The sequence below is a fragment of the Pholcus phalangioides genome, unplaced genomic scaffold (assembly GCF_987345545.1).
Source record: "Pholcus phalangioides strain wild (caught in Gottingen) unplaced genomic scaffold, Ppha-v1.0 ptg000017l_1, whole genome shotgun sequence".
NCBI classification, from domain to species: Eukaryota; Metazoa; Arthropoda; class Arachnida; order Araneae; family Pholcidae; genus Pholcus; species Pholcus phalangioides.
Window position 1 is genome coordinate 51,741,308 of NW_028301610.1, and position 23,015 is coordinate 51,764,322.

At 37.4% G+C, this 23,015-nt stretch overlaps 1 protein-coding gene across 1 annotated transcript; it reads right to left on the reverse strand.

Annotated features, from left to right (window-relative positions):
• Positions 1 to 4,837: 4,837 nt before the first annotated feature.
• On the reverse strand, positions 4,838 to 19,523 carry LOC149074087 (uncharacterized; the record flags this gene model as incomplete). Its single annotated transcript, XM_089247314.1, has 4 exons — positions 19,437 to 19,523; positions 17,511 to 17,610; positions 10,696 to 12,713; positions 4,838 to 4,987 (listed from the first exon to the last, which is right to left on the reverse strand). Coding segments are annotated over exons 1-4 (2,355 nt in total), but the record flags the coding sequence as incomplete, so codon positions are not given.
• Positions 19,524 to 23,015: the final 3,492 nt, after the last annotated feature.

Below are 23,015 nucleotides of genomic sequence, written 5' to 3' on the forward strand. Positions count from 1 at the left end.
CCAGGACAGGATTTCCCAATCCCCCACCTGTTGTAAATTTATATGATAAAAAACCAGGCCTCTCATGTCATCTGGGGGGGGGGGGGGGTCGTTGCTCCCCTGGCTTTTGAAAATACACTAAAAATGGTGTATATATATACACACACATTGAGTACATGTTCTTTGCCGCCCCCCCCCCCCCCACAAAAAATTGAAATGATGGCCCTGTAAAAAACCGGAAAAAATTCTTCCTGAGACTGCAGCTAGGAGCACTGTGGGACCTTCCTTCAGCCATGTGGCTCACCCTCTGGGAATCATTCATATACAGTAAGGCCTAGGTATAACTTCAACCACTCTTAACGTCAACACGCCTATAATATCAATTTCTTAAAGTCCTGCTAGCTTAACTGGCAAAACGTTTACTTGTTAGTAAATCATCCCGTTAATGAAGTCATATTTATTTGGTCCTCAGATGGGACATTATACCAAGGTCTGACTGATGAAATGGTGTCGGACTTGGAGAAGCGGTTTGTTGCAAGGAGCTGAGTACCCCAGACTCAGAAATAAAAATTTTTAATTGTTTCCGCAAATATTTAACACACATGGCCCTCACATACTAGATAATTTATAATGTGAAAAAAAAAATGATGCGAATCGACGCAGGCCCCGGGGCTGGAGCCCTGTCGGCCCCACCCTTCTCAGGGCCATGATTGAACAAGGGAAGAATGAAAAATCCACCTTTGCCATCTGCATGTTTTGAATTCTCCCCCCCCCCCCTGAAACTATTGCTTGTCTTTAGTCGCCAATAAAGAGGCATTTCCCCCCCCCCACCTCTCTCTAAATTTTCGGTTGTGTGGAGGCTTTCTTGCTTTGCCCCAGGGATACAGTGGGTGCATCAATAGGACAGGGGATCCAGACACACGTTTTACATTTGCGCTACTCGCCAGAGGCCAAGCCGTGTAGAATAATGATTGGGAATTTCCGATATTTATGACCAGTCGTAAAACCCCTAAAAATCTCTAGCAGTCCAATTATAACGATGGAGGACGTATTAACCTGTTCTCCGAAATGAACGAAGCAATTGACATGTGCAAGGTAAATGTCAGCGAATAATCAGTGAAATACCTGCTGAATATATTGCGCTTTGAATCGGTCATCAAGGTGCACATGACTGGTGATGTACAGTTTTCTTTACACGCAGTGAATTTAGTTGCGAGTTTCCGCTGTGCTTTTTTCCCAGTGTAGTATTGATCATTTATTCAAATGATAGGCTCACAAATATAAATTTTTGTTACAAATTTAGAGGAAAGTTTTCAAATTTTAGAGTAGAAAAATCGCTTGAAATTTATAAAGTTACACAATTTACATGAGCATTTATCGTGAATATACCTAAACAAGTGTTTCGCCAAAAATTGAACAATCTCCTGCTCTTCAGCTGACTTTTATGGTGAGTTACAATGTAGAATTTTTTTATATAATAACCTTTTTTCTAACTAAGATTGAATACAAAATTTGGTCGTAAAAATATAGTTTACACTAACAAAACGTGCTAATAAATAAGTGTTACATTGATGTAAGTCAGCACAATAAATTTAAATGTATGGGGAGATTTTCACTTCCCCACTGTGAATGAAAACTATACAAAATTATTCTATGAAATTCAATATTAAGACCTTTTGATTGCTTTATGATCAATTATATTTTCCAATGAGGATGTTTGCAGTTGCTGATGAAATGTTTCGTTCATACGTACCTATTCTGACAGTGCCAAAAAGGAAAAACAGTCTAACAGTCCGTTAAGACTAAGATAATAATGAATTCAACTCATAAATTGATTAAAAGGGTTTTAAATTCATTAATCTCTCAAAAGTATTTAAATTAATCAATTTGTTTGTTTGTGTGAATGGTTTTAATTCATTAATCAATTAATTTGAATGGAATTAAAAAGTAATTGGTTGTTTATTAATTATTTATTACCTTATGAACAAGTAAAATATTGCAGACCGGCTCGTAGACTCATAGAAATTTAATTCAGAGGGCCGTAGTTTGAAAAAGGTTGAGAACCACTGTTTTGGGAGGATTTTTGGGAACGCAGATTATGTGTAGGCCTGCTCATCTCTCACGACTTTCTTGGGATGGATGCCATGCCTCTCCTCTTCCTCCAAGGGTGGTGCTGACAGGGCTCCAGCCCAGGGCAATAACAATTACTCGACGCGTGGCCCACTATTTAGAGGGCTAAGAAGGGTGGAGGGGTAAGAGTTATATTATTGTGTTTTATTTTACACATCATAAATTCACTGAACGTGGGGGGGGGGGGGGTTATCTAGAAACCCACCAAAAATCACAGCTTGCGAGTCGTCAACTTTTAAATTTTTTCGCTGATTTAAAATGATGATTCACCACAGATCAGTGCTGTCTTAACGCATGGGCCCACTCGCGCACAGCCCGGGAGCCTCAACAGAACAGGGGCCTCACAAAAATTACAACTGTTTGATATTTCTGGAATTTGCCAGATAGGGCCTCAAAAAAATCACTCGACCCTGGGGCTCATGATGTTCTTAAGACGGCCCTGTCACAGATATGGATAAAAAGTGGAACTAACAGGCAATGCGCCTAAACACACGTGAACCGAAGATTCAAAATCAACTGTTCTTAATTAGGGATCCCTGGAGGTCAGTGAGCTTTAGTGAGAAAACAATTAACACATAACCCCTCTTAACAGACACCTCTCAGATGCTGTCACCCCTCTTTTACGGCCTAATAATAATTCACCCTTGCATCACCCTTGTATAGTAAAAGTATGCATTTCAAACCCCTGATTAATGGTCACTCCTACTTTACGGATATGTGAGTAGCGACAATGCTATGTATTGTTTATAAAAGTTTTCTCGGACACGGTCTCACCCCTTCACAGGGACAATGACTAAACTTGGCCAAATCCATGAAAGTATCGACAACGAGATTCAAGGCACAAAGAAAGTGTTTATATCGAAACTTGCGACCTTGTACACGACACACAGCACCTATCACAATTTTTTTTTCTAAGAAATAAAAACCAATGAGATTAAAACCATTAAATTCTTTATTAAAGGGCTGTGGCTGGAGAAGGAGAGGGGTCATTTTCAAAAATTTTCAGTAAAACGATTTTCACATTTATCTGACGTTTTGACCTGTATGAGCGTACAAACTTTGTTTACACGAAACGTCATATAAACGAAGCTTTGTTATATTGAAACTGAGCCGCCCCCCACCACAATTTGAAAAACTTTACGCCTATGGCTATAGGGAAAAGTACTATATCAGGAGTAAAGAGAAAAAATAATTGCAGAAAAGTTTAGAGAGAGAGAATGTGTTCTCTCTCGTCTGTAAAAACACTCGAACTATAATTATGTGCATTATAATGACTGAATGAGAAAACTAACTTTTGATGCATTTTCTCTAGCTAGGACACAATTGTGAATTTTCAGAATCGCTTCACTGATGCCGCTTATATGCCAAAGTGACACGTTACCAATGTCTTGCATGAGTGAGAATTTTGCCTCGAGGCTCGAGCCACCCATGGTATACAGAATTTCTACAAAAATATATTTGTGTTTTCTTTTTATTTTTACAAATAGTTTGAAGATTTTGATATCCTACGGGGGGGGGGGGGGCTGCCCCCCAGCATACGCCTGTGTAAGCACCCACGGGTTGAAAACACTTCTGACGCCCCTGATTAAAACATAATATACGATCAGTTATAAATACCAATACAAGGCCACAACAGGCAAAATGCCCAATGAGGAGACTGAAAAAAATACGCCCATAAAAAACATGGTTTATCTTTCCCCCCCCCCCTTTCCCCCAATGAAACTAATTACTCCCAATTTTGAGCATATACAGGGCAATTATAATTAAAGTTCTCGTACTCTCAGTAGTTTGTCTCGAGAACTGCTCATCCGAATACAGCCAAATTTTCAGAATATCTTAATGACACCATGGGAGAGGGATTTACGAAATTTAAAAAAAGTTAAATTTTTGACCACCAGGTGGGAAGGTGGCGGTTTTTTTAATTGAATTTATTATTTTTTCTATTGGTCCATATTGCGTATAATCAAGTTTCAATGGAGTACGTCCACCAGAATTGGCACTACATAGCTCCATAGGCAGAGATTGGCTTGAAAATCTGGGGGGGCATGATCATCTCAATTCATATATTTGCATATACATTAGTTCAATTGCCTCCAATTTTGACGCTGGGGAAGGGTGGGGCAATGAGTAGTGTCAGTATACTGACGGGTGCTACATTGGTCCGAGCAGTGTCAGCATACTGAAACTACCTCTGTTGCATCCGTTCTGGTGGACACATTCCATTAAAACTTGGTGTATACACTTTATGTACCATGGAAAAAAAAGAAAAATGCAATAAAAAAAAACATTTTTTCACCTGGTGGTCAAAAATTGAACTTTTTTATTGCATAAATTTTTCTCATTGTCTCATTAAGATATCCTGAAAATTTGGCTGTATTTGGATAAGCAGTTTTTGAAAAAAAATACCCAGAGTACGGGAACTTATAATTACAATTCCTCTGTAGATCTTATAAGTTAATCCCCATTTTTTGGGTTAATACTGACAAGTCTGCATGCACATACACTCAGGTGTCATATCTGAAAACGTGAAAACCATCTGTCATCTGAACAAAAAAAAAAAAACCACCGCTCAATTAGAGTGAAAATAATTAGATGACCTACCTTTGATGGACCTTGATGAACTACCCTTGACCCTCACACGTTTGGACTACTCGACGAGAGGCGAATCTTCTGCATTGCAACAAGTCATTTCGATGCAACTAGGATCGATGGGGGCGGAGGCAGCAGCAGCAAATGATCCTTGCAACATCAGCAAATTATTTTTCGATTCGTCACATTCATATTTATGTCTTTCAAAATCAATTGACTGACATATTTCAGAACAATAATAAGTTCCGAAGCAGCATTGGAGTTCTCCTTTTCTCCCGCAGGTGTGGCACTGTATGGGGGAAAGAAGAAAAAATTACATATTATATTGTCATGAACATGCTACTTGATGCTCATCAACCAATTACAGTAGAGTCCAGACAATCTGAGGTGGATGGGACCCAGGCCACTTTGGATTATCTAAAAAACTTGGAATTATCTGGAAAACAATAATAAATGCAGACCTGCCAACCTCCAGAAGGTAAAAATCATGCACTTTACAAAAATCTGTGGCAATTTACTTAAAAATCCAGCAAACATACCTTTGAACTTTAAAAAATTTTTATGGGTATAATAGGAATCAAAATAAGAAGTAATATATAAGGCGATCATATCGTCCATATTTTACAAAACATAGATGACAAATATGGCTGACTATTCTAAAGAAAGTCCAATTTTTTCAACAATGCTTCCATGAATTTCTGATATTCACTGGACATTTTTACAATGTTGTCCCACCCCCACGCTGCATTCTCCATCTACCTTCGGCTGCGACTGCAAGAACAATTTTCAGCAATAAATTGAGAACTTTTTGCTCATAACTGGCGATGTCCTGCATTTCCTGGTATGTAGATCCTTGGTTTTTGTAATTTCCACTATAAAGTATGGTCAGTGATAGTAACACAGAGAAAATGATCATTGAATCATCTACCTGTTAATTTATGATAAAACATGCAAAAATAAAAAAAAATTGTTCAATGTGAACGGGGCTGCCATGTTTGTTAACACTCATAGATGTATATGGCTTTGACAGTTTGATAAACCTTCATAGAGGCTACTGCACCTTTGCATGACGGGGTAGTTTTCTAAAAATAAAAACTGTAGCAGCAAAAAACAGTTATTGTATTACAAGTTTTCATTATTTTTAAGATGACGCGATAATTGAAAACCGGCAATATAAATTCATAATTTGGAAGCCCAAAGAATGTCATGAAATCCAGCATTGCCAGGCTAAATCCGAAAATTGGCAACTCTCTGTAAATGCTTCAAATGTTGGTTTTACTAGAACACGACAATCACAAAAAAAAGGGTAGTACTTTCTTTCTTTCATTCATTCTAAGCACAACTCAGGTCTATCACCATCTATGGGCGATTTACTACCTAGTGAGTTGTGCCGGAGTGTAACTGAGTGTGTGTGCCTAACAGTCTGAATGTGTATATAGTGGTGTTTGATTTTTCAGTGCTGCCATCTATATTTCAGAAGTGAAATGAGTGTGATGTATTATGATTGAATTACATTTGTACTGTTTGTAGGTCTGTTGCTCTCTGTGGCGAGACTTTTTAAAGGAGAGATTGGCTCGCATTCATGCCTCAAAGTTGAAAACCAACTTCAGCTGACCACGATGGTGGGGTTTGAATCAAAAACCTCGTGACACGAGTCCGTCACTATGATCACTCGACTACTACAGTTGCACAAGAGTAGTACTAGCATTGTAACGTGCCGATGGTCCCCTGGCGTAAAAGTCAGAAGTCGCCGTCATGTAAATCTGTTGTCATAAATATTGTTGCTATTCATCGGCAGCGGTGATCGTATGGCGACGATCAAGGCCGATCGTTATGATGTCCGCCTACGATCGCATGCAAATGAGGTGACCTTGAAGCCGATTGGCTTGGTTGGACACATGCGGTCGGAAGTTTTTACTTTAAATACCGGCCTACGTTGTAACAACTCTCGCATTTGCGCTCTTCCTTTGTTTTGTTCATTCAACTGAAGCCCTCTAGTTGGACGATTCTCCATCTTGCTACCATATCATTTGACCTTAGGCTGGGAAAATGATCCAATAGTTATTCAAAATGAAATAGTTTATAGTATCTGAATTTGTTTCCCGGCAGGTCCGGAATCGAAAGCATTAATTTATCTTCATAGTCGAAATACTTCATTGCTGAGACGGAAAATAACGTAGCGGCTGGCCTTGTCAAGGCTACGTGCAGTAAAGTAACATCTTGGAGATCCGGCCCTCAACCGAGAGGCCCCTGCTGGAATAGATCCAACCCACAACCGAGAGGCCCCCCTGGAGCTGATCGAACTGTGGGACCGAGAGACCTCCACGGATACTTACGGGGGCTACCCTACGCCGAAGTGACTATCAACATCGGACATCTGACCGGCATAGAAGATTGATTATTGATGACCATAAACCGGTGAGACCGTATCTTTCTGTCAATGTCTAATAGAGGGTTCTATGTTGAATTAATCTAGTGTTAAAATTGTCTAACTTATACATTTGAACCTAATAAATAATATTTTCATGTGAAAGTTTATTTGTAATAATTTTCCAATTGTCGTTTGCTACTACAATTACTGGATATTTCGAACCGAGCAAGCAACTCCCATAAGGGACGTTGCAGCATACTGTATGCATCTTTATTCCTCAATAAGATATAGATGAGAATTTTCATTACTTGTGTGTGTGTGTGTGTGTGTGTGAAGAAAGTATTTTTTTGGTTTTGAAATAGTGCTTCTTTTGTTGGCAACATCTAACCATCCTTCAAACTTAGTAAAGAAACAAACTTTCTTTCACTTGTATTTTTAGAAGTAATTTAATCTCACTGAGATTACGATCAGTATGAAATAGACATTTTACGATGGCGTAAAATGAATTTAAAAAAGAAATGAAGAATGTGAAAAGGGCATGAAGATGAGAATAGGGTTACCAGATTTTCGGAAAGCTGTTGAGTGTATTCGATGGGCTTGTGAACTAGATATGCATGATTCTGGAATTCAGTGATACCTTGAAATTATTCACGAACTCTGTTCAACTGATCTCTGACTGACCTTGACTTGAAAAGTTTATTACGATTTTCGAAAGTTATATTAAGCACTAGTTTATATGAAAGGAGAAGGCCTGTGCACCCTCAATAATGACACTTTCCCCAATTTCTCACAACAGATGGCAAAACAATCCTGACCAATAAAAACTGGCCAGCCAACAATAATTTTTCCCAAATGAAACCAAACCACTAAAAAAACCAAAAACAGAAAAAATTCTGGGAATTTCCACAGCTATCGGTCAATGCATGCAGAGAAAAACATAAAAACAAATCATATCAATAAAGAGATATATGTTTCAGAGGAGGAAAGAAAAAAAACTCCCCCCCCCCCCCAGAAAAAAAAGAAAAATAATTCTGATTCACCGGAAAAGGAAGGCAAAAGAAAGAATTTTCCAAAACTTACGAGGGTGCTTGAAATGACATGAAAAAAGATTATGTCTGGTAACCCTAGATGAGAGTTTTTAACAGCTGACTGATGCAAAGTTATATTTTGGAAAGAGAAAATTCAACTGTGCCTCTGTGAAAAGGTTGAGATATTCGCCACCTCTGTAGTCTAGTGGACTAGGGCGTTCACCTTGAAAGTGAAAGGACATGGGTTCGATTTTCCGCAGGAGCAGTTGAATTTTCTCTCTTTCCAAAATATATCTTCGCATCAGCCAGCTGTTAAAAACCTTTGTATGAATAGCAGAGAGTGACATCATCTTTGGACTAGATGAGAGTGATTGCAAAGAATTTTGGGGATGGCACAACTGCCAAGTTTGGAGAATAAGAATTATGCCGATTTTTGCGTATCTAAATTTCCATAAAAAATAAACATAAAAGGGATTTTTCAAGAAGAAAAGTAATATTGTAGGGATTTTTCTCCTTTGCAAAAACGTGACATCCAGCAAGCCATTGTTGGTTAGTGCCACGTCGCCAATCATTGCCAACTAGCATATTAAATTACTTATCATTAATACTCTCAAATTAAATCTTGCCAACAAATCGCCATTGGGCTCGAAATGGGACATACAGTCAAAGCAGATACAAGTCATCTCGTCAATTTCAAATGTTGGAATTCGCAATTTGAGGCAATAGCACATCATATTTCAGGGATAAAAAATTAAAGTGACAATCATTTTTCCAGGTGAATTCTATAGGAATAATTTTTCCCCTTAAAGTAGGGATTTTTTACAATCACAATTTGGGAGATATAAAAAATTTTGAATCTGGGAGACGAAGTAGAAATTCGGAAGCCAAAATTTGGGTCTATTTTCCGACCCTTCACAAAATTTTGGATCTGAAAAACGAACTCTCTACAAAATAGAAATTAATGTGAAACCATAACTTTGGAATTACATTTCTTTTGTGATAAATTAACTAGACTACACCCAGTGGTCAAAAAATTAGGAATACCCAGCTACTTACATAATACGTAGAAGCATAGATGTAATATGAGATAGAGTGCTCAAGTGCCCCCCACATATTATGAGTATATAATGTAACATCTCACCTTTCATGGCAAACGTCCTTCAATCTCATATATACGGGATGTCTGACAACCATAGCTCCCATATCCTGATGTTTTACTTGCTTTTGTGCCTTTGGTAAAGTTGTGCAATAATATTTTCATAATACATCATTATTTTGCACTGTGATGCCCACCAAATGAGAGTTTTGAAAATGTCCTGATTATTATTAATGGATGTCATAGTTCTTAACAATTTATGGGATTTGTCCCAGTTTTGCAGGCAACTCTTCTGGTCACCCTAGACTAGTGATGGGCAAACTACAGCCCGCTCAGAGGTTCTATCCGGCTCGTTGCAGAATTTGCAGCTCTTCACTTCTAAGCATAAAAGTTACAATTATGGTTCATTGTCTAAACATATGTGAGGTCTACCAATTTTTTTTTTGACCTGCTCCTAAACAAGTTAGCCCGTCCCTAGACCAAGGGATTATACAAAATGTTAAAGTGCAGCACAAATTTTTTTTAATGCAATCTCTGCTTGCCAATGTGGGTTCTACATCAATGGTTGTCTACCTTTGGAAGCTCACGACCAGGCACATTTCTTTTTTCCAAGTGGAAGCACCAGTCATACGTACGACTAAAGGGAAATTAGAGGAGGAAAGTTAAAATTCAAATCACTCGCGACCCTGTGTAACTCTGGATGCCTAGAGATTGAGAAACACGATTCTACATCATCCACCCTTAGATTAGGAAAAACCATTTCCATACTTGATGCTGTGGTTTTAATAAGCCAGGTGAAGCAGTTGCTTTCTGCAACAAAATTTTTCCGAAAAGCAAGCTTTTCTATGGCAGAGATCAGTGCAAGGGTTGGATTTTCAAATAATATGCAAGACTTACAAAATTGCGTGCAAGCAGCTTTTCGTGATCGCAGTGCTGAGCAAGGCCAGAACTAGATGGCGGCGAATTAACAACTGCCCAGAGTGGCAAAACTTGAGGGGGGTGACAGAAAACTTTAAGTGGGAACAAAAACAGTTATAAAATCATTGGATTTCACAATGGTAGGTAAAACCGAATCATATTGCCCCCCACAAAAATACTAGTTATGGCCCTGGTGCTGAGGATTGTATAAACATAGACAACGATGTACAAACTGAATCTGACACTAAGTATATCGATACCCTCATTTAAAATTTTTAGAGAAAGTTAAAAATAACGTAAATGTTGTCAATTCAGAAGAGGAATAGCATGGGGTGAAGTTTTACGCAGATGCTGTGAAAACCTAATTTCATACATTATGTCAATTAAACCTTTATACAGCGGAAATCTGTGTTCAATGAGGGGAAGAATCTTGGTTCCTTGTGATTTCGTTTAAGACAGGTTTTACTATACTTTAAATAGTAACTGTATCCCAAAATACCTGATGTACGCTGCCAAATCTGATTAGCAATGGTCACGCACGTTGCAATTCACCTAATGACATAATAAGTGAAAAAGGTACTCACCCACACTTCTTTCTTGATAGCCTCCATCTGATTTTTTAGCTCATTCTGCAGCCTCATCAGCTTATCCTCTTTGTTCTTCAACTGGACTTCGATCTGGTCCTTATGATTTTTTATGCCGTGATGAAAAGTTTCTATGATGTTCTGGACATTTCTTTTAAAGGCTATCGACTGTAATTCTTGTTCTTTCCTTTGGTTCTCAAGCTCCTGCTCCAAAGTGATCTTCATTTTACGTTCCCTGTCTAGCTCTGCCACCTTCTCTGCAAACATCTCTTCCAAGTTTTTTATTTTGTGGTTTGGTAAGTCACACTGCGATTTTTTGTTCTCGAATGTCGATTTCTTCGATTTTGTTAAATCTCTCAACTGCTTCTGAAGCTTTGCGACTTTTGACTTTAACACAAACTTAAGCTTTCTCTGTTCCCACACGCACTTTTGTTTTAAGACTAGCTGTCGCTTCAATTTACAGATGAGTTCATCTTTGGACTGAAATTTGGCAACAAATTCGTCAGCTCGTTTCTGCATGGCTTCCTCAAAATCACTTTTTACCAAATCAGACTCTTCCTGCAGCTTTCGTATCTCATCCTTAAAGTTTTCTGTCTCCTCTGTTTTAAATTTTAGCGTTCTATCTGTTTCCAACAACTTTTCTTGCATTTCCTGAATCACTTCCATTCTCAATTGCAGCACTTGGTCTTTTTCCAACATCTTGCATTCAATTTTTTGGATCTCTTTGGTCTTTGACAGCAGCACTTGTTCTTTCTCCAGTATATCTTTCTTTATTTTTTGGATCTCTTCCATCTGAGATTGAAGAATTCTATCTTTTTCACATATCACTTCCTTCAACTTTTGGATCTGTTCCACTCTTGATTGCAGCATTTTGTCCTTCTCTAGCAGATCTTCATTCATTTTTTCTATCCCTTCCATCTTGGATTGGAGCATTTCATTCTTTTGACACATCACTTCCTGCAGTTTTTGGATCTGTTCTGTGCTCGATTGCAGCATTTCATCCTTTTCACATATCGCTTCCTCCAGCTTTTGGATCTGTTCTGTGCTCGATTGCAGCATTTCATCCAGCTTTTGGATCTGTTCCCCTCTTGATTGCAGCATTTTGTCCTTTCCCACACTGTTTTCCTTTATTTTTTGGATCTCTTCCATACTGGATTGGTCCTTTTCATCCATAGCTTTCTTCAATTTTTGAATCTGTTCCGACATTGATTGCAATTCAGTTTTTTGGATGTCTTCGGCTTTTGACCGTAGCATTTGGACTTCCTCCATTTTTTCAATCTCTCCCCTCTTACATTGAAGCACTTGGTCCTTTTCACATATCACTTCCTTCAATTTTTGGATCTGTTCCACTCTTGACTGCAGCATTTTGTCTTTTTCTAGCAGATCTTCGTTCATTTTTTCGATCCCTTCCATCTTGGATTGGAGCATTTCATTCTTTTGACACATCACTTCCTGCAGTTTTTGGATCTGTTCTGTGCTCGATTGCAGCATTTCATCCTTTTCACATATCGCTTCCTCCAGCTTTTGGATCTGTTCCCCTCTTGATTGCAGCATTTTGTCCTTTCCCACGCTGTTTTCCTTTATTTTTTGGATCTCTTCAGCTTTTGAAAGTAGCATTTGGTCTTTCACCTGCATATTTTCCTTCATTATTTGGATCTCTTCTGTTTTGGATTGAAGTATTTGGTCTCTTTCACACATCACTTTTTTCAATTTTTGGATCTTTTCTGATCTTGATTGCAGCATTTTGTCCTTTTCCAGCATTTGCGCTTCTTTACTCTTGAGTGATGAACTATTTGAATCCAGCTGCTTTTTCAGGTTATCCACTTCCCTGGAAAAATTCTCGTTATGTTCAAGAGCTATGTGAAGGCTTTTGATAGCAAGTTCTTTTCCCTTTATTATGTCTTCTATATTGTCTTCACTGTTCGTCCCATGTTTTTTTTCCAAAGATTTTTTCATTCTTTTTAGAAGTCTTTCTGTCCATTGTGCTTCTGCTGTGTTTGGATCAACTGCATCATTTCCTTGGGAAAAAAAGAATTTCACAATGAGTGAATAAAGATAATCAAATTTGGACACTCTCAAAAACAGAAACAGACACGCCTTTGAAAAATCCAAAAATATAGAAATTCTCCCAGGGTGGAGCCTCCTCTGCACATCAGAAAAACAGAAAAACAAAATTGTGAAAAAATTAAAAAAATGAATTAAGGAAAAGTGCTCCCTTTCCCCCAGGCAGGTCCTATGCTGCTCTACAACATAATAATGCAAGACATTCAAAAAGCAGCAACTTTTTTTATATGAAATCATATGAACAGAGACCATCAGAATTCACAAACTTTTTGATAAGAGGCTGCTGTGTATATTTTGCTTTCAATTTTTATGCTATCTGGAACAGGTGTGGATCTAGAGGAGGATGGAGATAGGCATCCCAAGAACCATGAATAATTGTGAAAAATCTGTTTCATAAAATTTGGGATGATCCAACGAACCTATAAAATAAATCTCCCCTTCATGGATCTGCACCAGATCTGTCATGTTTTTTTTTTTAATGCAACCATATGGCAGCAGCTTTATATCATGCGGTCAGCACACAACAGCGATGGCATAAAGTTCTCATAGATCACTTATAGCTGCTGTAATTTACGACAATCAGAGTTGTAACGTAAAGCAGAATCCAGACTTGCATCCACAGCAAATACAATTAAAGCTGTTTTTTCCCCCCAAATTTCTTTTGTTTTTCCAATTCGAATATCTCAGTGAATATTGCATTTAGAAACGAGGATTTTTTTTTTGTTGTTGGGATCACAAAAGAGACAGGGCAACAACTTTCTTCTAATTAGAAGTTGGAGGACAGGGGGGGGGGCCCATATAAAAAAATTAAATTTTGTATATCTTGATACATCTATGTGGCTCCTAGTAAAATAAATGACATATCCAAGATGGACATGTTATTTGGATAAATTTTCTTACTGAAAGTATGCTTCTATAACCAACCGTTCAAAAGATAAAGGGTGTCTAAGGACTTAACTTTACACCCTGTATACTGATACATGACCAAAGGTCCTGGGCTATCGACTAATGACTTACACTAGCTTAGTTCTTGCAGATTAGTTGTACATAATTGGATCACTTGTATAGATCTGAAAATAGTTAACATCCTACTTGGCCAACAGAAAGGATTCACAAAATTTCCATGCTTTCTTTGCATATGGGGCAGTCAAGCTCGAGGCAAACACTGGACCGTCCATAAAGCTCAGTAAGCAGGCATGACAAACATTGCAAGTGATCCAATTGTCATCGTTTTTCTTCCACTTCACCTCAAGCGTGGATTACTGAAACAGTTTATCAAAGCATTGAATGTTGGTGGTGAATGTTTCGAATATATAGTTTCTTTCTTTCCTGCTCTGTCTTTCGAGAAGATCACAGCAAGTGAGACCTCAAATTCATGTCCTTGTGAGTGATCCTTAATCTGTCACAAAGATGAATGAAAAGGAGAAGTCAGCATGTGTGGATGTCTTTTAAGGCAGTTATACAAAATTTTCTTGGTAACAAAAAGACAGATAACTGTGAGATCATGATTGCTAGAATAACTGTTGGATTTTCGTGAGCTCGGGTGTAACATGAGTGTAAAGCTATATTTCCTGTTTAGTCTCCTTGATAAATTCCCCCAAGAATCTTGGGGCCGTAAGGGGTGAACAGGGAGACGCTTTCATCAAGATTTCAAGACGATGGAAGTGCACTACCAAGGCCACTAGGACAAAGAATGGTGGAGCATCAAACGGGATTTCCCTTGTGAAGTCCAGAAACACAAGAATTATAAACTCAAATTCTTGCTTGCCAGAAAAAATAAATTCAGAAAAAAACTAAAAATGTTATTTTGAAAAAAATCTAGAGCTTACAGGAAATACTAATTTCAGACTTACTCATACACTCAAATTAAGTAAGATCAAGCGCTTGTATAAATGCAATAAAAAAAAGTTGTTCCCAAGTGTTATCTGTGAAGATACACTGGGATGCAGTAAAACCTCGTTAAGTTGTCACCCTGATAAGTCGTCACTCTGGTTAAGTCGTCATTTTTCTTCAGACCCTTCCAGCTCTCATAAACCACAATGTTATTAAACCCTCGTTTACTCATCACTATGAAAAAGTTTGAGAAAAAGGAACAGACTATTTTTTGGCTCCCATTAAAAAAAGAGCTCGTTAACAGCATTGCCATATACTTAAAACTCACCATAAAATCCTATATACCCAAACGGAACAGTTTAAGTAACAAAAGTTACGCTGGGGAAGTTCATTTGCCAAATAAGGTTCTTGGAACGTTGGGGACTGTTCAAGCTAGATCTCATTTCTGCATGGGCTTTACTGGAGAAACTGGACAAATCGCGAGACACCCAAGCTCTGTCGCAAGAAGCAACGTAAGCACTTCGCCAGGGCATCTCCGGCAAAAACAAAATTTATTGCTATGTCAATGGTTACATACAGTGCAAGGAAATCAAAAATTATGTAAATCGAAGAATCAAATTAATCAAGTCAAAGTGCAACGCACAGGCACAGATAATAAATAATCATAGAAAGCATGGACTCCACTAATTTAGGGCTTGAAATTTAAAAAAAATATCTTTGTTGAAAAATGTTAGACATTCTTCCGAAGTTGAGGTCTTCTGTTTACTTTTCCCTGCCCAGGGCCCCTCCACCAAGTCAAAAGTGTTCGAGATTACTTTGTAGTTACATCATGAAGTACTGATGAAGAAAGCGAACACTAATTTTACATACACATCAAATTTAATTTTAATGTGCAATAGAGTTCTGTTACGAAGAAAAGCTACTTATTCAAACAAATACAAATAAAACGCCACAACAGACAAAATGCCCGACAAGGTGGCTGATAAAAAGATGCCCATAAAAATATGGTTGTCATATATTTCAAAAATACAGCAACCCAATTAAAAATGCAATTAACACAAATTATAAACAATATATACACATGATAAAATATTATACAAATCAGTGCATGTTGGAAAGTAATTATGTGTGTAGCTCTAATGTCATTATGATGTTCAAGTTATGCATGTGTCATGTTTGAGAAGTACTGCCACCTGAAGTTTTTAACAACAGGCTGATGCGAAGATGAATTCAGGAAAGAAAATTCAACTGCCTCTATGGAGAATCGAACTTGCATACTCTCACATGCCTCACTATGCCATAGAAACAAAACTTATTTCCTTAGAACTTGCATGCACTGAACAGGGCCGTACATGGACAGTTAGACATAACTCCGTCAACAGCTTACATTTTCAGTGCTGCCATCTGTCTCCCACATTTAAAGTAAAAGCGACAGATGCCTCAATTCTCAGTTTTTATGTAAGTAAAATGAAACCTGCCTTAAACGTAATCAAAATAAATAGTCTGTTCAATAATTAGTGCTTTGATTTGCACCTTTCATAAAATGAAAATTTCCCTAGAACAAAATATTATTTCAGTCTCTTGACATTCCATACAGGTTTCACTGTATTATTTTGAAGGTCGCTTCAGAGGCAGATTTAAGGGCAGGTGCACACCTGGGCCCGAAAAACCCAAAGTTCACACTTTTTTCAAATTTAAGGGGGCCCAATATTTTCTTCTGTGAACAGGGCCTCGACTGGCATTGATCCGTCACTGGGTCGCTTGCTCTCTGCGAAGAGACTTTTTCAAATGGAAGACTGGTTCACATGGTGAAGCAGTGCAGTACAAAGTAGATTCTAATAGTGAAACGAGTAACTTCACAGAACAGCATACAGACCTTCAGACATGATATATTCAGGCATCTGCCACTTTTCCTTCTGATATTAAAGACAGATGGCATACTTCTTAAACGTGAAACATGTATAACTTTGACATCATAAATATGTTTGGGCTATGCAGCATACATGCACAACATTTTCCAACATACACCAGTTCATTAGAGATTCTGCCAGAGGAATATTTATGAGGTCCACGTCCAGTTCAATAATAGAATCAAATATCACTTCAAAATTTGATTTTCTGAAAACACAGCGAAGCTTCGTATTCTAAATACAGATTTTTTCACATGTGCACTTTACGCTCTCAAATTGAATACAGTTATACCTTGGCTGACAAAGATAATTCATTCTAAAATCACATTTGTTAGTCGAAATGTGATTTCCCGTACGTTTATATGTAAAATTATTTAATTCGTTCCAGGCACAGCCCGAAATTTAAAGACAAATTTTTTTGTAAAACAAGGAGTGTCATAAAAAGAGACAAAAATTGATCGAAATATACATAAAATGAACAGCTTCAAAACTGTATGAATGGAAATTTACAGCAAGATGAGAGATGCTGAAGGTCGTTTTATTTTACACTATGCACGCAACTGACACCAGGTTTTGATAAAACGCCTAGTCAAGTTTGTAGGTGTCCCCCATCCATTTCTGTTGCGGTCAGCTCATTTCTGTGCCTGATGGAAGATAATAATTGCGCTCAAATTTAGCTCATGGCGAGGCTGTTTAATGTCAGTGCATGCATCCATATCAATGAAAATATTCGTCAGACAAATTCATATTCGTTAACAAGACAGAAAAAATACAAAAAAAGCTTCATTAGCGGAAAAATTCATAAGCCATGGTATCACTGTATTTGTGTTTACAAGTCTGAGAATTTTCATTTGAATTACTGCAAGTTTAAAAGATCGTAAATCGAGGAATGGCACACAAAAAAGATTTAAACACAAAATATAGGACATATCCTCCCCCCTCCATAACACATAAAATTTTAAAATTAACAAAAAACATTTAAAAAAAAAGAATAAAAACACAACAAACCTTGGATCAACTTCATCTGATCGCAAAGTTTTGTGGTCTCCATACTAAATGTATTGTCGTTCATCACTTCATTTATTAGGGCAGTGATTGTTAGAAAGACCTGTAACATTAAGAGGTTGTTTAAAATGAACATCTCATCATAAAAAATTTAATCAACATTGATTTTATATGAATGTTTCAAGATGACTCATAAAGGAAAAGGGATAAATTTCTGGGATATAAGCTAACCCAGGGCAGTGTACCCAAGTGGGCTCATGTATTAAGACAGTTCTATATGAAAACTGTTTCCAAAAAAAATATTAATCCACACAACATGATAATCCCACTGAACAGTAGCCATCTTGCATATCTGGCCAGCAGACAGAAATGTAATGCACACTCACGCCTTCTTGCCTATGCATATCCATTGATATAATAGAAAAATGCATCATTGCTGAATAAAATGGGAAGTGGGAAAAGATTTTAATGGTTTTGATTATTTTTCATGTCTTAAAACAAGGGTGGCCAACAGCTGGCCCATGGGCCAGGTTAGTGGTGTGTGGCCTTCCCAACAAGGTAAAAATACTGTTTGTTAAAGTAAATGTGCGTGATTGAGTTATTGGTTCTAACAGCAGACTTCCTAATCAACAAACTACTTGAATTCATTTATTTCTGGTGACAAAAATAATTTACCACGTTTTTATATCTTGCTATCTTTTTGAACACTAAAATTGATCATAAAGTTTGCTATGAGCAATTTGTTGTTACAAGCAATCCTCCCTCTCTTCTACTTTATTATTTAAATCTTTCTCTGCTGAATCCTAATTTGTTTGCAGAAAATCTTATTAAGAAGAAAAGACTGAGATTATATTCCTTAGAATATAACGAATATAACTGCCAAAACATCTGTAGTGCACATTTGCCAATCTTTAGCTAGATTCAGACATTGGCTGTGGTGTTATCATGTGCAAGTTAATTTGTTGCTATAAAAATTGAAGCTGTTTTGAAAGTGGAAAAAATGATGTATCTAAGCAGTTCAGGATTCCTTGAAGTTTGCTATCCACGATTTTGAAGAGCAAAGAGGTCCTCGGAAAATTAACTAAAAATTTACAAGGAGAGGCTCATAGAAAGAGCTCAGAAAAAAACTGATAAAAAAAATGTTCCAGTAACTGAGCTCTTGTGGTAAAAAAAAAAAAGTTGCATTCTGCGTATTTTTTTAGGAAAAAATTGTTCTGACAAAAAATTTTTAACATCCACAATCATAATGAAAACTCATGAAAATCAAATGTGCTTTCATGAAGAAAAGAACAAATATTTTCATTTGTGTATTTAATTATGCAAGATTTTGAAGTTTTAACACCTTTTGAACTCATTCTAATCTCCATTTATTTTAAAAATGCTCCAATTATTCAAAAATTAGTATAGTGCATTTAAATTATGTTTCATTTTGCTGAAGCGTATTATTTTTTAAGCCTCTCAGTACGGATAAAACAAAGTTCGCGTGTAACAAATAGTTTCACTATTTTTTCCCCCAACTCCCTTATAAGAGGTGGTTCAACTGTATTACTTATGGCATATACAAAATCTGAATTTTCCTGGTAATTTTACTGTCAGACTAGACACGACCCAGGCTCTGTCCCTTCCAGGATGTAAGCCTTTTACCCGTGTGGGTTGAACTGGTAATTTTACTGGTGCTGCCTACGACACCACATCTGACCACCATGTTGGGCCCCCGAACAGAAAGAAGTTGGCCACCTGTCTTAAAAATATATTTTTACTCTAAAATTTATCTGCTTTTTAGAGGTTGGCTAAAACACAGGTTTTAGCTTTTTTGATTAGTGGTCTTCAACTGGGAAGAGGGGGTGGTTTATATACAGACAGGTTTATACACGAGTATACATAGTAGGCATATAGTAGATGTAGGTAGATAAAATGCAAAATGCTTGCCTGGTTTTCAACATTTTGAAGAGATTTTTCTGTTTCATCCATTTTAGTAGACAAACCAGAATCTTTACTTGGAAGGGAGTCAGACATTGTATCAGCATCACAAACAACATGTAAGATGTCACTTGATTCTGAAGATGATAAAAATGCAAGATGTTTTACAATTCATTCAAAAATCTATCAAATTAATAGTACAACCGTATGAATAATTTGTGGAAATATCTGCAATTAAAGTAGAAACTTCTTACATAGCATAATTTTTTGGTAAAAAGATCGAGCACATACCACTAATCTCTGCAGGAGTTTTGTCATTCCCTTGCTGATCATTATCACCACCACAGATTGCTGAATCGACACAACTATTAACAGAAATGCACGAACTTTGAAATTCCTGTAGACTCTCAGCAGAGGCAAGTTGTTCTTGAATTTCTGTGCCATTACTGTTCACAAGATTTTCCACAACAGTAATCTCTGGGCAATGACTCGTATCCTCCGAGTCGCACAGATCAATCAACACTGGTGGCTCTAAAGAAACTAGGAGAAGATAATGATTATCTTTTAAATTTTATTAATTATGAGATTTTAAAAGATAAATTATTTCAGTCAAAAGCCAAAGAGGAAAAAAAACTGGGATAACATATGTTAAGAGCACACATACACTCAGAACACACATATTCCAGTATGTACAGTTTCATTAGAAATTCTCAAGAAATGTGTAAGAATGTGGCGGTACATGTACGGTTAAATAGTAGTAGTTAAACACAGATTATTGTTGGTCTCATATATGGTCATATGGTCACAATGATTCAAACCAGGAGAGCTTGCAGCAGTCCCTCAAACTTATTCGTCACATTAGTCCTTCCCCTTAAAGATCTATATCCTCCCTATATCCCCATGTACCTCCCAGGTTAGTTGAAAGTTATGGTGGTTTACCTATGATGAAAATCAGATCGAGGAAATTAAGAAGGACAGCCTTCTTAAGAAGAACCTGATCTCGCTGGTGTTCTGTTTCGCCCTACCAGAATATTCGTTCTGAATAGGACTGTGAAATCAGGTTTACTATTTATCCTGCATACCCTTAGGGGTGGGTCAGTGGTGCATTCCAATGATACCCCTGCTTCTTCTCTGTATCTCCCCCAGTCCGTTTCAGTTTCCTGAAGGAGCAATATTGCCCACTTTGGGGAGAAACGCTGGCTTACAAGGTTATTTGATAACTGAATAATTTGAAAACAATTTCCATTCTGGCACAAGTTTTCAAAATAATCTGTATTAAAACAGAATTTAAAATGCATTAGACATTCTTTTTTATATCGGGGAAACTAAGCTTTGGATGTGTCTTTTGCAGTTCGTTGGACTGCAACAGACACATCCAGTAACTGTGCTAGTTTATAGGAAAAAACTTGATCTTAAGTGGAAGGCTTTTGATCTTTACCAAAACAGTTTTAAAGCTTTAATATTTGTAACCTGTTACTTACGAATCCAGCTTATAACATATCGTCTGATTTTAAAAATAAAATAAAAAGTTGAGAACCAAAAGAAAACACCAAAATACTTCATAATGATGCCACTCACCATTAATGTAACGAGGAATAGGACGGTTCACACGAGGCTTTTTACGAGGAATAGGACGGTCCACACGAGGCTTTTCAGGAGGAATAGGACGGTCCACACGAGGCTTTTCAGGAGGAATAGGACGGTCCACACGAGGCTTTTCAGGAGGAATAGGACGGTCCACACGAGGCTTTTCACGAGGAATAGGACGGTCCACACGAGGCTTTTCACGAGGAATAGGACGGTCCACACGAGGCTTTTCATGAGGAATAGGACGGTCCACACGAGGAAGTTCAAATCTCACCTATATAAAAAAAAGGAAATGTTATCAACATTCTAGTGAATTATCTTTTAATTTGAACCTGATTGTTTTTAAAGCAAAAAACTTGCAGCTCTATAATACATAGCATTATAAGTTAACATGCATCACTCAGACTTTAGAAGTATGACAGTCACTGTGAGAAATTAGTCAATATGCTATGCTATTCATGCAATCTATTGATTTGTGTACTAGAACTACACAACTCTTAGGCAATATTTTTCGATTGCGCTTCTTTACACCGTTATCCTTTGGCAGTCCTCGACAAATGAAGTAAAAATTTGAATGCCAGCCAAATTTCTTAAAAACCAAGTATATTGAAATTTCAATGCAGTCAGGGCCGAGCTTAGGAATTTCGCGGCCCAGTGCAAAAAAATTTTTGCGGCCCCTACAAAAAGATTTCATGCAGTCGCTCTCGAATCAAATACTTGGATTCCCAAAAATAAAAATTCTGAAACACTTAGAACTGCATTTGAAAATGTAGATTAATTTAAAATTGCTACAGTATATTCCGCTCAACGTTCCCACTTAGAAAGTTTTCTCGTTTAGTTTTAGTACGACTCATTTTCGTTATTCTAACTTTTACCAACACTTATCGAAATTTCCCTTTTCAAGCGTTTTCCTACCTACAACGTTTTTTATGACGAGTTTTTGGAAAACGCTATAAGTAGGGCTCGTTAAGGTCTGGACACACATATCCGCACCGTGCCAGGACCGTAGCTCGGGCGTCAGTTGGCCGTGGCTCGGCTCGTTCCTCTTCAGACCACACCTTTCCGTGTGTTGCCCGTGTCGCTGCCGTATGCTGACTACGAAGCTGTGTCGATTGCTTCAAGTCTTTAACGCAGTCGGTTCGGTGTAATCAAAATGTTCAGTAAATTAATTAACAAGAGTGATTTGGATATAATTACCCTAGCGTAAATTAACAATAATTAATTGTTCTAAACATTTCTGTAAATAATCTATACATGTATATAATTTTTTTATCTGTCTGTATATGTGTGTGTGCATGTGTTTTTTTATAGAAATTTTAATTTTGTTTTTATTTTGGATTGATCTCCGATAGATTTTTTGTATGTGACAAACCCGCAAATAAGGATAAGATCTTTAAATGCAGCTGGAAATAAAAAGACGGCCATTTGCTTAGTTTGACTACATGCATTCTTGTTTATAGTTTGGAGAGAGGAGATTATTTACGGAGTGATAAAAGGGGAGAGAGAAAAAAAAAGTCATATAGAAATTAAAACAATCTGTGGGGGAGAGCGGTACTCTCTTCCTCACCTACACACTCGTTTTTTTTTTATTCAGAGTCAACGGCCATCATAAATATAATCATCTGTAGGGGCAGGTGGTGTCAAATTCCGATAACACCTTGGAGAAGTGTATCTCAGCTCAGTAGGAGCATATTGTACGAAAGAGCGAGCATATCTTTTACTCTGTGTGTGTGTGTGTGTGTGTGTGTTCGCGGAATCTTCTAAACTGAAAATTTTCTCCTCTGCAGATGGCAAATGGATATTAAAATCAATAACAATTGGGGTGTTTAGTTTGCCGGGGCTTGATTCAATGATAAAGCCTCACCAGTATTCGATAGTAATTTAAAGCACTCCTTGCCAAAGTCCCAGTCGCTGAAACACCTTTGTCAGATATTTAGCACAAAGGTGCTCGACTTTTTGGAAGGTGTGGGCCACTTCATTGTTTTGAAATATTTCGCGGGC